The 14,195-nt window shown below is 39.3% G+C and overlaps 1 protein-coding gene across 2 annotated transcripts in view; it reads right to left on the bottom strand.

Annotated features, from left to right (window-relative positions):
• Positions 1-5,065: 5,065 nt before the first annotated feature.
• Positions 5,066-14,195, bottom strand: part of wfdc1 (WAP four-disulfide core domain 1) — a 12,605-nt gene continuing 3,475 nt past the window's right edge. The window contains exons 2-6 of one of the 2 annotated variants that reach the window (XM_020602944.1): positions 7,179-7,374; positions 6,568-6,651; positions 6,295-6,435; positions 5,804-5,854; positions 5,066-5,722 (exon numbers count right to left, since the gene is read on the bottom strand). In XM_020602944.1, coding sequence (XP_020458600.1) covers positions 5,805-5,854; positions 6,295-6,435; positions 6,568-6,651; positions 7,179-7,374 — 471 coding nt within the window. In that variant the 3' untranslated portion in view covers positions 5,066-5,722; position 5,804. The remainder of the gene's footprint in view (positions 5,723-5,803; positions 5,855-6,294; positions 6,436-6,567; positions 6,652-7,178; positions 7,375-14,195) is intronic. The other variant, XM_020602943.1, reaches the window with a different exon arrangement.

Here is a 14,195-nt window from a genome sequence, read left to right as displayed (position 1 = left end):
TGATAGATTTTTATATACGGGGTGGGTAAAAAGTAACTAGGCATTATAGCCAATTTTAATTCCTAGTTACTTTTCACCCACCCTGTAAAATTTATAATCATTTCTGTGTATTTGCATGTGCGTGTTTGTGTGGGTGATTGATGGAGGTGGAGGCTGGCCTACTCTTTCATATTTGTGTCAACTGTGCCAGCCCATCAAGACCACCTACATGGTACAGACATTCTTCTCACACTCTACAAGTTATTACTCATCATTTCATGTACTTTAAGAGCCACAAACAAACATACATGAGCGGTCTGTCTGTTTTCTCAGATAGAAACCCAGACTGACACAAAAATGGCCAGAACTGGGCCACAGTTCATGTTCCCTGATGACTGGACCATAGCCTTTTCCCATTTACCTAATGGCGAGTTTGAAGAGCTAATCCCTCACTTTTGAGACTAATCTAGAATAAAAACCATGTGTATAGCTATGTTTAATAAATCCTGTGCCCCGGTACCTGAACTACTTACAAGCTCGATGTTGGACAATCATCAGCTGAGCAGAGGGAATCCTCACCACTTCATGACTGTGGGGACTCATTTTCTTGATGTGAACTAAAAACAAACCTTCAGTGTCTAACACTAAATGTCCCACAAACACATGCATGTAGGTGGGGAGGGCAAAAATAAAGAGACAAATCCAAATATAATATAGTCTACTACAACACCACCTTTAACTATGACCTCAATAATACACATATTATTGAATTAATACATTTATGACAATTTCACCAAAAACTGAAACATTTTTATCTTCATAAACACAGATGTTAAGGCGGAAGTGTCACATTGAAGTGCATACAACTATACAGTGTACCTAATAAAGCGGTTGGTGAGTGTATAGCTGTTCTGTTCAAATCCCAAGGGAAATGTTTAGATAATATACCAATAGTTTCTAAAAGAGCTCCCAATACAAACTCAACTTCTGGGTCTGATAAGATACCTTAGCATATAATCTGTTGAGCAGTCAGCTGTCTTCCTCTTCAGATTGCCACAGCATTGGTCATCTTATGCCATAAATCATTCTTTCATCTAAGACCTGCTGCTTCACATCCCTGAAATAAGGCCCGACTCAGAGCACCATATCTGTCTCTGCTCACTCCACAGAACTTCACTGTTACTTCAGTAAAGCTGATCAGATAAAATAATTGGCTCACTTACTGTATGAGAAAGCTGTGGCAGGTGTGGCCTAAAATCTGCATGTGGGTGGGTGTGTGTACAAGGTATTTCCATATTCAAAATGTACATGTCATACTGTAGATTTCAGAGCTAAATATGTTTACAACACTGCAGGCTTAAGCCCCTATCATGTGCAGTGTGTGTGTTGACCTGAATGCCCCAGACTCTACTCTGCCAGGTCTGAGAACCTGAGGATGGTGATGACTCGTTCGTGCAGCCAGGCCTGTGTAAGTGATGATGGCCTGGCATCTGTGGTAGCTCTGGCATCTCACACCTTGTCTTTCCATGATTCTGAAGAGCCCCCCTAATGAACTAAAACCTCTAGGCAACACTGCAAGTTTCCACATTTCATTTTCCATTTTCACTGTTCCTGGACTACATCCATTTTCTTTGTACTTTCCTCAAATCATCCTGCTATTGTCAAAGCCAGCTAAGTTTCAGTAAGTGAGCGATGTAGTCCACCACTGCTGGTATCCAACGCCATGCTTGTCTACTTGGTCCTAATGCAGTGATGGGCAAAGGTGAGTTTTGGCACCCAGGTAAGCTGAGAAGTGTCAGCCTTTCTTCTGACCCCATAATGACCCCTATTTGTTGCCACCTAGATGCAAAAAGCCCTATGTCTGAGCTGAAGTGACACAGACAATGCACTTCCTTCAAACTGTAAAAATGTGTACAAATTTGCAGAATTGTTCCGGGCAGCACCTTCAAAGTACAGATGGCAGATTCAGTCTGTGAAGGAGACATTAATGGCTTTATTACCCCAGGGCCAGGTGTAATGTACCAGACTGGCATTCAGGCCTGTTTCATTCAACACAGGTTACAGGTACAGCAAATACTGACATACACTGGCCTATGAGACAAACACAGACATGACTACTAAATTTATCCTGATTATACTGATCACACTTATGTAACACAGTTGTCGGTCTTTATGAGTGGGGGCAAGTGGAGGAGAGAGTATTATCATAATAATAATATGGAGAAGAAATGTATTTATATAGCACTTTTCTAAACACTTAGTTGGAATAAAAACTACAAAATAAAACAAAACTGTAAACAATTGATGATTTTTTTCATTTTATTTGACATCTGTTTGTTTTCATAACATAGGTTAAACAGCCAATTTATTTATGCAATTATTATTCTTAGTGTTAGAGGTGGAAGTACTTGCTGTTCTAGAAACAATATTGGTAATGTTCTCCAAAAATAAAAAACAGAGCTGTGAAATCTTGTGCATGCTATGAAGCACACTGTGAGCCTAACAAGGCAACAACAGCTGAATCTTCTTATATAACAATATTTTAGATAAGATCTCACACATTATTACACAACATTCCTCCGGAGCTTATGGAGATGGAAATATAAGGGTGTGATGGGGGAGGACGTTGGCATACCCTGTTTAGCAGCTCTGTATCGCATGACTCACTGTTAAAGGAAAACAGACCTTTCATGCAACTCAGCCAGGTACTCATTAACAAATCTCCCTGGGTGGCTGTGTTTACCTAGCATTCTTTGTAAATCCAATTAATATTTATCAGACTGTGGGAGTATCTCCGTCCAGCTGTCGTCTCTAGAGCAGCACCACGACATCTCCTCACGATAAAAACCTGCAGCTGTGACATGTCAGCTCAGACTGGGTTCAGACTTGACAGGACAAAAGTCAAACAATGCCCAAGATGTCACACTCCTGCGTGGAGCAGTAGGAGGGATAACAGTCATCCACAGTACCGAGGATGCTGCTATACCTGGATCTATTATGGTGTTAAGAGGACATGGAGATTCACATGTTGAGAAGCATGGGCCATGTAACAGCCATGACAAGCCAGAGGCCTTTCTGATGGCTTGCAAGCATGCATAATCAACTGCACAAACACCTTAAACTGCACACATGGCAGCACAGTCTTATTCACACATGTGCATGGCAGAAGCCAGAGAGGTCATTAGAAAATATTGCAAGCTTATAGGGGTTATAATATATTTTAGTCTCGGTCACCAATGCACAGTACTGTGGCAGTGTGAAGCCTGTGCTCTGTGACACTGATATCAGCCATTTTCAGCTGAGATGAGCCCTCTCTCCAGATGACCTGCTTTAAATCAGGGGGTCCGGTGTCAACGAGTGACAAAGCTATGATGAGAAATCCTATCAGGGGCAGAGTTCATCAGAATAATGGGGAAGTACACTCCCTATTCCACACTGTGTGGGGGTAAAACCTGAGCCAGGTGTGTGGGTCTACTCTGAGAAACAATACTCTAATGCAGGTCAGCAAGTGCACAAAAAAAGTAATCAAGGTCATGATCTAACAGTGTAGTGACTGTTTTCTTTTAAGGTAACAAGTATAACTCAATTAAGAGATTAGACAATCCAGAGAGAATTATTCTCCATTTATTTAGACAATCAATCAACCATTTAAGTCACTGTTTAAGCAAAAACACAAACCATTCTCTGGCTCTACTGTAGCTTCTCCAGTGAGACCTTCATTATAAGCTGAATACTTTTGGATTTTGAATTGTTGAAGATCATCTAAAGATCTTCTGTTGTATAAACCTCTGATAAACATTTTCTAATATTTTTGACATCTTATACACCAAACTATGAAAAGGTCCTTTGAGAAAATGATTGATAATGGAAAATAACTAACTTGCAGCACAAGTGGCCAAAAGATATGACATGCATGCAATATAATATAATATATGACTTTACTGGAAGGATCTGATAGCACTTTATGATATAAAAATATAAAAGGGAGCTTAAAAAATGGACTTCAGTAGTGAGTCATACTGTGTCAAAGCTACAAAGAAGAAAACACATGTCACATTTTGAAGGGGCACACTGCATCTACTGAGAGCAGCTGCTTGCGTCTTGTAATGACGCACATGCTCTGTGTTGTACACTACTGATATCCCAACTTAGAAAAAAAAAACAAACTTTAACCCACTCAAACCTCCATACTTCCAAGCCTGCTTTTTATATGAAATCATCATTTGTAAATTATCAATGTAGGTTGGAAGCCTAAGATTATTTGCAACAAAAACATCACAAAACTCACACAGTGTGATTTATTCAGAATGAAAAAGCATTACAGCACCAGTCAGATAGCAACATTCAGAAATCACTTTAGTTTTGGAAACAGAGAATGGCTACAGCTTTTGTTTTACACTGTCATCTGACCAGCTTATTCTTCTGTTACTATAGGCACCACAGAAACTGAGCACCATTTGAACTCACAACAGACACAACTTAAATTAAACAGCTGACTTCAAAAAGTTGTTTAAGAATAACACAGGAGACAATTTGACCATCTACTCTGTGCAAAAGGCCCGTCTATTCTCATGTCTGTACAAAAACAAAGGATTGTGGTGGTGTGACAGTTTAACAGACTGGATTATTTTGTTTTGGTTGACATACAGTACTGCACTGGTGGATGTTTGTTGTATGACTTGTTGCGTTAAAAATGTCAATTCAGTAAATTTGTTACAGGATATTTAGAGAGTTTAAGCGTGAAGGGGCAATCCGCCCCAAATCAGTCTTGTCAGCACTTGCCCTCTCTAGGCTTATTAAAAAGTGGCTTTTAAAAGCTGTTAAAGCTTTCCTCCTTCACAAGTGAAATATCTGTTTTACTCAAAATTTCTCCCAAACCCTTGAGTGAACTAGTTTGACTTATTTCAGATGCAATGAAGTCATGGTCAGCATTTGTTGTACAGCTGTTCCAAATCCTCCAAAACCAACAATACCCTCGAAACTCATATGGCATTTATTCTTATAACTGGTGTTATTAGTCAGAATGTTTACTCATGTTTGGATTTGTTTCAAAAATGCAACAACTACAGCTCTAATTTTCTTATTTGTCTATAAAACCTTCCAGATTTGAGAAAAGCAACATCTTTCAGAGGATGAGTAACAGGGTCACTTGGTCTTGGTTTTTTCTGCTAGTCAGCCTTAAGGTTAGAGAGTGTGTCTGTGTGTGAGAGTGAGTGGTACTGGGGTTTTACTGAGTTAGAAAGAAAGAAAGAAAGATTTGATAAGCAGCTTTTGTGTAATCTAAGCGTCCTCCTCTGTGTACCATCAGCACCCTCTGCACCTTCATTTCACAGACATCAGAGACAAAAAAAAGCATTCTTTGGCTTCGTACTGTAGGTGTGTCTGACATCAGACCTGTCTCCAAAAGCATGCCATGACTGAATAGAGGCTGCAAGTTGAAGCTTTGCAAAGAGGAGGTAGCAGCTTTAAGTGTAGCAAAAAAAGTCAGACTTTTTGCTAGTTCAGGTGTGATGAGATCGAACAGAAGTGGGCTGATGTCTGACGCTGTGTTATGGTTGAAGCTGAGGCTGGGGTCAAGGTTGACCTTGGTAACATAAAAAAAAAAACAAGGCTTTTGTGGAAGAGAGGTAAGGATAAACAGGTATTTGGTTTTTAATATGACAGTTGAAAGTGGCTGAAAATGTCCTTTATCCCAGGTACTTGTGATGTTTGTCATAGCTGACTGCATTGTTAGAACTGATACCTGAAAAAAAAAACAATGTCAGACAGATAGATGTTATTTCTCATTCAGTTAACATACAGGTTTTCAAGTTTTCTGCATTACCTCACTTACCCAAGTAGTCCTTAAAGTATTTGTACCTCAAGAAATGTCCATCTGTAAATACAATTACCCACATATTGTAAAAAAAAAGATCTGATTCCCATATACTACACACTGTAATTCTTGCTTAAATGGCAATAAAGAGTTAGAGAAACCAAAAAGCTCATGTTCTCTTTATTAAATCTATTTAAACATTCTGCCAATGGCTGTACATCTCGAGGTGTTCCTCTGAGTTGCCAATTTGTATATTTTTAACCCATTTAAAAGAGAAACTCAGCACTTGGCTTCATTATATATGCCAGGAGAAACCAGACAAGACTTAAGCCCTGCATCCTGTCCCTGTCCCTGGTGTAGGGACAAACTAAAAGAGCACAAGATAAGGTCCATTAGATCAGATAGACAGGGGGTAGCTCTAATGGGAAATTAAGGTAGAAGACAACATTAACATGCATTAAACATTTGGATTTAAAATCTATTTGAGTTATCAGAAATACCAGAGTTTCCACGATGCTTGATACATTGACCCCGATTGGGGATGCCAGCAGCAGGGTTTCCTGCATTGATAATGTGGCATTCATAACCTGTGGGACAGTGGAGTGGCTCATCTCCATCCTCAGTTGTACTGCAGGCTTCAGCTAAGAGGCAGAAAATATTAGAAGAAATCCCAAACATGAAATACAACAGAGTCATTTCTTGTTTTTGAGACCCTAATGATGGTTACAAGTATTTTCTCTGACCTCACTGACTGGTCGAGTGTGTATACTCACCTTGCAGAACCTCTTCAGGGCCGTCTAGCAGCCAGCCGTTACCTCCAAGCCACCGAGGCTTGGGCTGCACCAGCCAGTCCAGCACTGTTCAAAACAAACACATGCCGAAATGTTATGCATATTGTTCTGAGGAAAAGATATTATGAGTTTCAAAGCTTATCTGTTTTCTGAGCTTTTAAAATAGGAATTGTCAAAATTTGAAAGTGGGAAATCCATTTCCTTACAGTGCTGAAGCAGAATGGTTACCACTTTGAAAAAAATACATGTCAATAATAATTTTGTTGTTCAAAGCAATTTAAGGGCCCATTTTTTCTTCTCTTGCGGCGGCTGTGGCTCAGGAGGTAGAGCGGGTCATCTCCTAACCGGATGGTTGGTAGTTCAAATCCCGGATTCTCCAGTCGACATGTTGAAGTATCCTTGAGCAAGACACTGAACCCCAAGTTGGAGGTGCCATCAGTGTGTGAATGCTTGTGTGTGCAAATGGGAAATAGTGTAAAACACTTTGAGTGTACCTCATTGCATAGAAAAGCATTATATAAGTATAAGACCATTTACTTACAGGTCAACTTTAACACGCTTTGTGTAACCATCTGCTGGCTGGTTCTGCTCACCTGGTGGCGGCTGAACAGACTCCAGACAGGCGTAAATGCAGCCATTGTAACAGCAGCGTTTATGGCGCTCACACTCTGAGTCTGAGCGGCAGCCTGGTACCTCACAGGCTCGCTCTGGGAGCATCTGGGGTGGTGGGGGACACCTGTCATTTTTCTGGTGCTGTGTGGACTGGGGGTGATTGGGGTATTCATAGTCCTGAGAGACACAGAAACAAACAAACATTCAAGGTATGAATGAGAATGTGGATGTAGTTTGTTTCTGTTCTCGGTCATACTGTCTCTTCTACTTGAGAATTTTGCCATGGTATAAATTTAAATAATATCAGAGCTTCTGGATATATCAGAATGTGCTACTGATGGCAGCCATGTTGAAGAGGAATAGAGGGGGTAAAAATGAACAAGGCAAAACATAAGTCAAGAAGGCATTACAAAAGGCATCATGAAAAAGAAAGTTTAGACCTTAAAGCTCCCTCTCTCATTTTAATATAAATCCAGCCAAATGTTTTTTTCTGATATTTTTTTTACTGTCTCTAGCCAAGCTAAAGGTACTGCCAGGCTGTAATTAGTCATGGTCATTAGTCGTCAGTAGTTTAGCTAAATGCTAACATTAGCATGCTAACACTAACAATGACAACATGCTAGGGTTTAACTATCATGTTTATCAAGTTCACCATCTTAGTTTAGTATATTAGCATGCTGGCTGATTATCACTAAACACAAGGTACAGCTGAGGCCATTGAAAAATATGAAAATGTCATTATTTTGCAGGTATAATTGTAAACCAAAGTACTGGACAAAGAAAAGGTTTGACTTCATGGTGGAGCTAGAGAAAAAGTCATATGATGATCAAAGTAATGAACATTCATCTGGAAACCAAGAAAATCAAGGTGCGCATATTGTATGTAAAAGAAATTATATTAAAAACAAAAATCAAGGCTCATTTTGGCTCATTTTGAAAGGCAACAACTTAAAAGTTGGTATAAGAGTTGTTTTGTCAATCTTAATGATATATTTTTAAAGGCCACTTAGAGGCAATTTTCATTTATTAATTTCAACTCAAATATTGTCCAAAACAACTTCAGTGTTGGTTCCAAACTGAGAAAAAGACTTCACTGGATGTTTACACAGTGTACTAGAAATGCCCACACCTTTCACTTTGTAACCTCCCTAGGGCAGCAGTTAACCTGAGCCGCTACTTTTCAGCAGAGCAGAGCTGTAGCAAAAAGCACTTAAGGTTTGGCTTTGGTGTGTGTGCATGTCTGCAAATGTCTTGACCTGGATTGGGAAGGTGATTCACTGTGGGAACAAATACCTCCCCTAGTGAGAGGGAGAAAGTAGGCCACAGGACTCTTAGCCAAGAAAAGACACACTTCACACACCTCAGCAGATTTAGCACCACAGGCCTATTTACACACACAGAAATGCACACCCATTCCCACTGTTGCTGGGAAGATCTCCTCTTGCATCTGTGGTTTACTAGTTTTTTACCAAGCTGTAGCTCCACAGTGGTGCAGTAGTTTAGATATTTTTCAGGACAAAATTTTTGGGGTTATACTTTTTCAGTTCTGTTAAAAAGGTTCAGTCTTTTCCCACCAGTAAGTTACAAATGGTTCTTGTTATTTTCTGGCCTGGTTTAATATTCATAAGGCCTTTATTGAACAGTCATTTTGGTTGTACCTCAAACTGTGCTTCTAAAGAGTTGTTTATCACAAGGCTGTTTCTGACAAACAGCACAGCCACAAAGTTAGAGATTTTCTGATTTTGTCTTTTTAGACATGGATGAATTTTTCCAACTCTCTGGTTTCAGCTGTTAACTTGGGATGTCAGAGTGTTACAGAGACAGACAAACAGAGAGAGAAGGGTGTCTCTTCTGCACTAGATTAATAATTAGATAATCTTGTGTGTTATAACTGTGGTGTTTATTTGGCAGGCTTACTGAATGTTCTCACACACCAACCGGAAAAATGAAAACAAATGTTTGGCACTCACGATGTTATCACACACACTGTATGTGAGCTCGCTTTAAACTCGCATTAATTTGTTCTGGCAGCTGTAAGCTTAGTGAGTGGGTGGTTATTTGGGGTGGTGGATTCACACCATGGAAGGATGGAGGGAATAATGTGTGGGTCTTATATTCTGTCCATGTAAATGTTACTTTGAGGTCCTGCATATCAATGCTAGTAGTCAAAGTTTGAGGGGAGAGGTTGGGGTCAGTATTTGTGCTACGAGGGTTGCCATTGTTCATTCCTTGTAAGGGTGGGTATCAAGCTCAATACTTTATGGATGCTGAATGCAGCTCTAAACACTGAAAGCTATTGTTTTGAAAGTTGGCATTAAATCCTTGGTCAGATTCTTAGCTTTCTTACCTTATTCTTCGATTAAATGTTTTAAAATTAAAGCTGCTCTATTAAATATTTTTATGTTAACATAGATGAAATTACTATGTGTAAGGTAAAAATTGTAAGTCACCATGACAAACCTATGAACAACTGCTACTCAGACTCTCAGCTATAGAGAGTGACTACTAGACCGAAACACAGCTCCAGATGAATGCTAATGATGCAATACAAAAATCTCTAGTGATTTATTTCAACTTTACAATGGCCCATCTATATTTTATTTGCAGAGTGACAGAACCAAACTTGTCATGAACCTCTAGAGATGATAAAACATTGCTGCCAAATAAAATTGGCACAGAAATGTAAGTATAATAGAGACACTACATTCAAACAATACCCAGCTCTTATGACTTGACTGACATTAATGCTGTTATGTCTGCATGTGTACTGTATGCTCCCACACACTGGAGAACACAGTTCTTTCAGAGTTTTCATTCTTGGCTCTTATGAGGTACGTGAAAATGGTGGAGCCATGTCTCCTGGAACAATTAGATATGAGGACAACAAGGGCTGCTGTGATTGGATAATGACATAATGACGCCTGTTGTCTCCCCTTGTCTCATATCCGATCTGTATACAAAGTCTGCTACCATTTCCTATAAACGGTCAAGTGTGTCCTTTCTGTTTACATACCGTATACAGTATGTGTTTGCCTGTCTAAAGTGATTTTATGCACTGCAGAAGTCATCCATGCTCCATGTATGTTTCCGGAGGCTTGCCAATATTAAAGATGCTTGTAACATACCAATTTTTTGCCTCTGCTTTTGTCTGCATGTCTGTCATTGAGCTCCACCCTCAAGGCTCTTCTGCTGTCTTTCTGTGCCACAGAGGCCACCATGATCTATATCCTAATCTCTATCACACATCTCTCTGATGTTCCACACTATTTATTCACACTCTTGTTTATCATGCTGCTCTCCCATAGAGACCCTGCCAGCAGGCTGGTGTGCAACATTCTCATTGTCTCTCTTCAGTGATTTTTCCTTGCCCCTGCTTCCTCTTTCTTTGGTGTTGAAAAGCAGTGTTATAATGGTGGCTGTAATGACTGGCATCAACTGTTCTTTTTCTTTGTTTTATCCATCTTTAGTACTCTTGGTCTGTGGTTCTTGGGGAGTTTGTGGGTATAATCCACCAGAGACTGTGGCTGGCTCCATAACTGTTATGGTGTAGAGACACCAGTTCAGTGCTTTATTACAAGCGCTAGAGCAAAAGATATCAGGTTGAAGCTGGGAACACTCCAGCTGATGCGAGGAGGCTCAGGTGAGTAGTGGCAGCTGGTTGAGAGCTGATTGTTTCATCGTCACAGGAAACAGATGGGGAGAGCTGGATGGCTACAGATTAGGATAGACCTCAGGAGGCAGTGAGATGATCCTGGTGAGTAATGAAGGTAAGGAAAACTGGACTGGACTGGCACAGCAGGTGGGGGAGGAGATTCAGGATCAGGAGTACCCGGGTGGTGATGAGGAGCTTCAGGTAGGTAGAGGTTGCAGGGCTGAAGTGGTCTGTGTGGCATAGTAGGTCGTTGAGGAGTTGAGCGGCATCGATGCAGGTTCAGGAGTGACCGGACGATGGTGAGGAGTTTTAGGTAGGTGAATATTGCAAGATTGGAGTGGTCTGCATGGCGTTGCAGGGTGAGTGAGTGTGGCTGATGCTGGAGCTAGCCAGGTTGTGGCATGAATAACAGGCAAGAGCTGACTGCGAGTGACTGAGGGAAAGGAGGTGGTATAAATGGCTGAAAACCAGGAGATTATTGGCAACAGGCAAAGACAATGAATGCTGATGAGAACTGTGGTAAAGCTGGGGCAAGAGAAGTGGAGCAGAACGGGAAAAAACAACCCTAAATAAAAGCACGAAAACATGAAGCAAGTCCAAATCACAACAATAACTTTACTAAGATAAATTCATTCATGATTTTGTAACCCACCTGATGTTGTGGTTATTGAAAAAAACAAAAAGAAAACTGATACATAGAGGTAACTTTATTGTGAAGGGTTGTGCATTTTCCACTGTCATATGGGAAAAGAAATAAGTAGAAGATGATTGATAAGTAAGAAAACCAATCAGGAACTGTCAGGGTCAGGTGAGATACGCCTCACAGGTTCCGCCCTTGGGTAGAGTCAGGGGTGTGGCAGAACAGAAAAACGGAGTATGGACGGAGATTAAAAGAGATACAAGTTTTGGGAGTGTACCTGGGTAGTGTGAGCAGAAAAGGCCAAAGACACTTTAATATTGAAATTGGATATATGACATAGCGACTATGGATACAGTCGTGAGGGAAAGGAAGACAAATAATTAGCACCAATTGAAAACTTGTCTGGTGCAGTATATTTTTTCATCATCATACTGAGACTGGACTTATTTGGACTTCTGGAGTGTTGATTTGACTTTTATTGTTTCCTTGGACTGAACTACTTTAGTACTGATGAAACTGTATATGCACTGAAGAGACAATGTTATTATGGTGTTACCGGTATTGTAAACTTTGGATTCTTGTATGATTGATTGATTCGAAAAGGATTTGGATTTGAAAATTATCCAAGTGGATTCCACTCCACATTGGATACCAGATTTAGATTGGGTGCACCCTATGATAGTGCAGACATAAAAGGAAACGTATCCTACGTAAACCATTATTCAAGATTTACTTGTTCCTCACAAGGAGGAGGGATTACTTAGTTTTTTTGATATTGGTCTGTGAAGAAAAAAAAGACTTAACATGGTTAAGCTTTTGTTATTTTGGTTTATTCATTTTCCATATTTTTCATTATTTTAGTTATCTAAATTGTTTTGTATATGTGCACACGTTCAAATACAGTAAGAAAGTGTTTAAACATATGGCTTGTGAGATTCATTTGAACACCACACATTGCTCCAGTAGCCGAACCTATTCCAGCTTGTTGGCCTTAATTAGAGATTAATAATTCCTTGTCTAAACACTTGGCAAGTGTTACAATTTCATGCAGAGATCTCAAAAAATATTGAGATTTTCTGCTTCCTTTGCGAATAGATACAAGCTCATTTTCAGGCACACAGACATGCACACACATATACAGGATATGCAGTACTAAATATATAGTACTGCAGTGTTGCAGGGTTAAGGTTGTGCACACATAAAACCATGGTGTTCTTTCAACAATGCATGCAGCCAGAAGGCTTAGTCACATCAGAAAGTGATACTTCTTCATGAACTATTCAGATATAGATGCTCACTGACAGAGTGACTATACTCACAGGGCAGTAGGTGAACTGCTGTACAGACAAGCTGACTGCCAGCCCGCCTACACCCACAGCTTGTCACAGCTGTATTACATTTATTATGCATTCCTTATGCTCAGCAGTGAAATGCAGGCTGTGTAATCCAGTTCCACTTAATACATGTGGATTCTGTACCATTGAAATCAAATGGTTGCTTTTAATCTCTTTCAATTCAAATAATGACATGAATCTACCATTTGAAAACATTAGGGGTTGTTACATATTAATTTCATCTTAATAATGTATCACTTCCTTAAAAACTCTCAGCCATAATCTGTTCTGTTTTACCATATGTGGCAGTCACAGGCCAAGTCAAACACTCGACCAGGAAGTACATGTGTTTCTGAGCCTCTACAGGGCCCCTGTCTTAATACCAAGTTAGAATGGTCTACATCACATCAAACAAACGAAACTGTAAAGATTTATGATGGTAATCTCAGACGCACAGTAATCTGCCTTGGCAGGTGCCTGAGCCAGACTGTGTTATGGCTGAATGGCATTAATTTTCAGCATTGTAAGAAAACTTTGGCTGTTTTGGTTTATAACTAAAGGCAGTTGTGGTTCAAACAAACAAAGTGATCCTGTTCTTCAGTCATCAGACATTTTGGCTACTCCACACAAATTCAAAGGCCCCTATGAGGGTTAAGACCTGGTTTTAAGGTTAAGAATAAAATTAGGTTTGGGTTCACATTATGCATATTCCTGCAAAACATGTTAAAAAAGAATACAAAAATAATAATGAAAATTAATAAACATTTAAAGCCTGCTTTTCTTTAACACTTTACAAACTGATCTAGTTAAAATTCAAATGTACATATTTAAAATTTCTTCTTGAAAAGTATTTATGTTTTTCAGAAACAGAGATGATACAAAATTGGCACAAAAATCTGCTTCTTTTTTGATCAAAATTACATATACAGGACAAAAGCAGACAACAACTGCAACTTTACACTGTGCATTGTGTACATCCTTAGCTTTCACATCAAATTTTAGCTTTGAATTCAAGCTAGTGATTACTGCTTTTTCTCTTGTTTGAATTTTAAAATGTGCAATACAAAATATCAGTTGAAAGTGAATGAAAACTGCATGAAAGCAGTCAAGGACCTTTTTCAAATCTATTGTACTATGTTATCAAATCAAGCTTTTGGGAGTTTCCAAATCTGCAGATTCTTTACATTGACATATCTATAGTCTGTAATCAAACATTTAGGAAATTCCTGCGTTTTTTTATTATGTTGATAAATCTAATTTGAATTTTGTATTTATTTAGATAAATAAATCTGGTGAAATACTGCACATAATAGAAAGGATAAAAAATGCAAGACAAATAGTGATTACAGTAGTGGCTTCTGGTTTGTTACAA

This window comes from Monopterus albus, unplaced genomic scaffold (assembly GCF_001952655.1).
Source record: "Monopterus albus unplaced genomic scaffold, M_albus_1.0 scaffold59.1, whole genome shotgun sequence".
In the NCBI taxonomy this organism is placed as follows: domain Eukaryota; kingdom Metazoa; phylum Chordata; class Actinopteri; order Synbranchiformes; family Synbranchidae; genus Monopterus; species Monopterus albus.
This window is presented reverse-complemented; position numbering and strand designations above follow the sequence as displayed.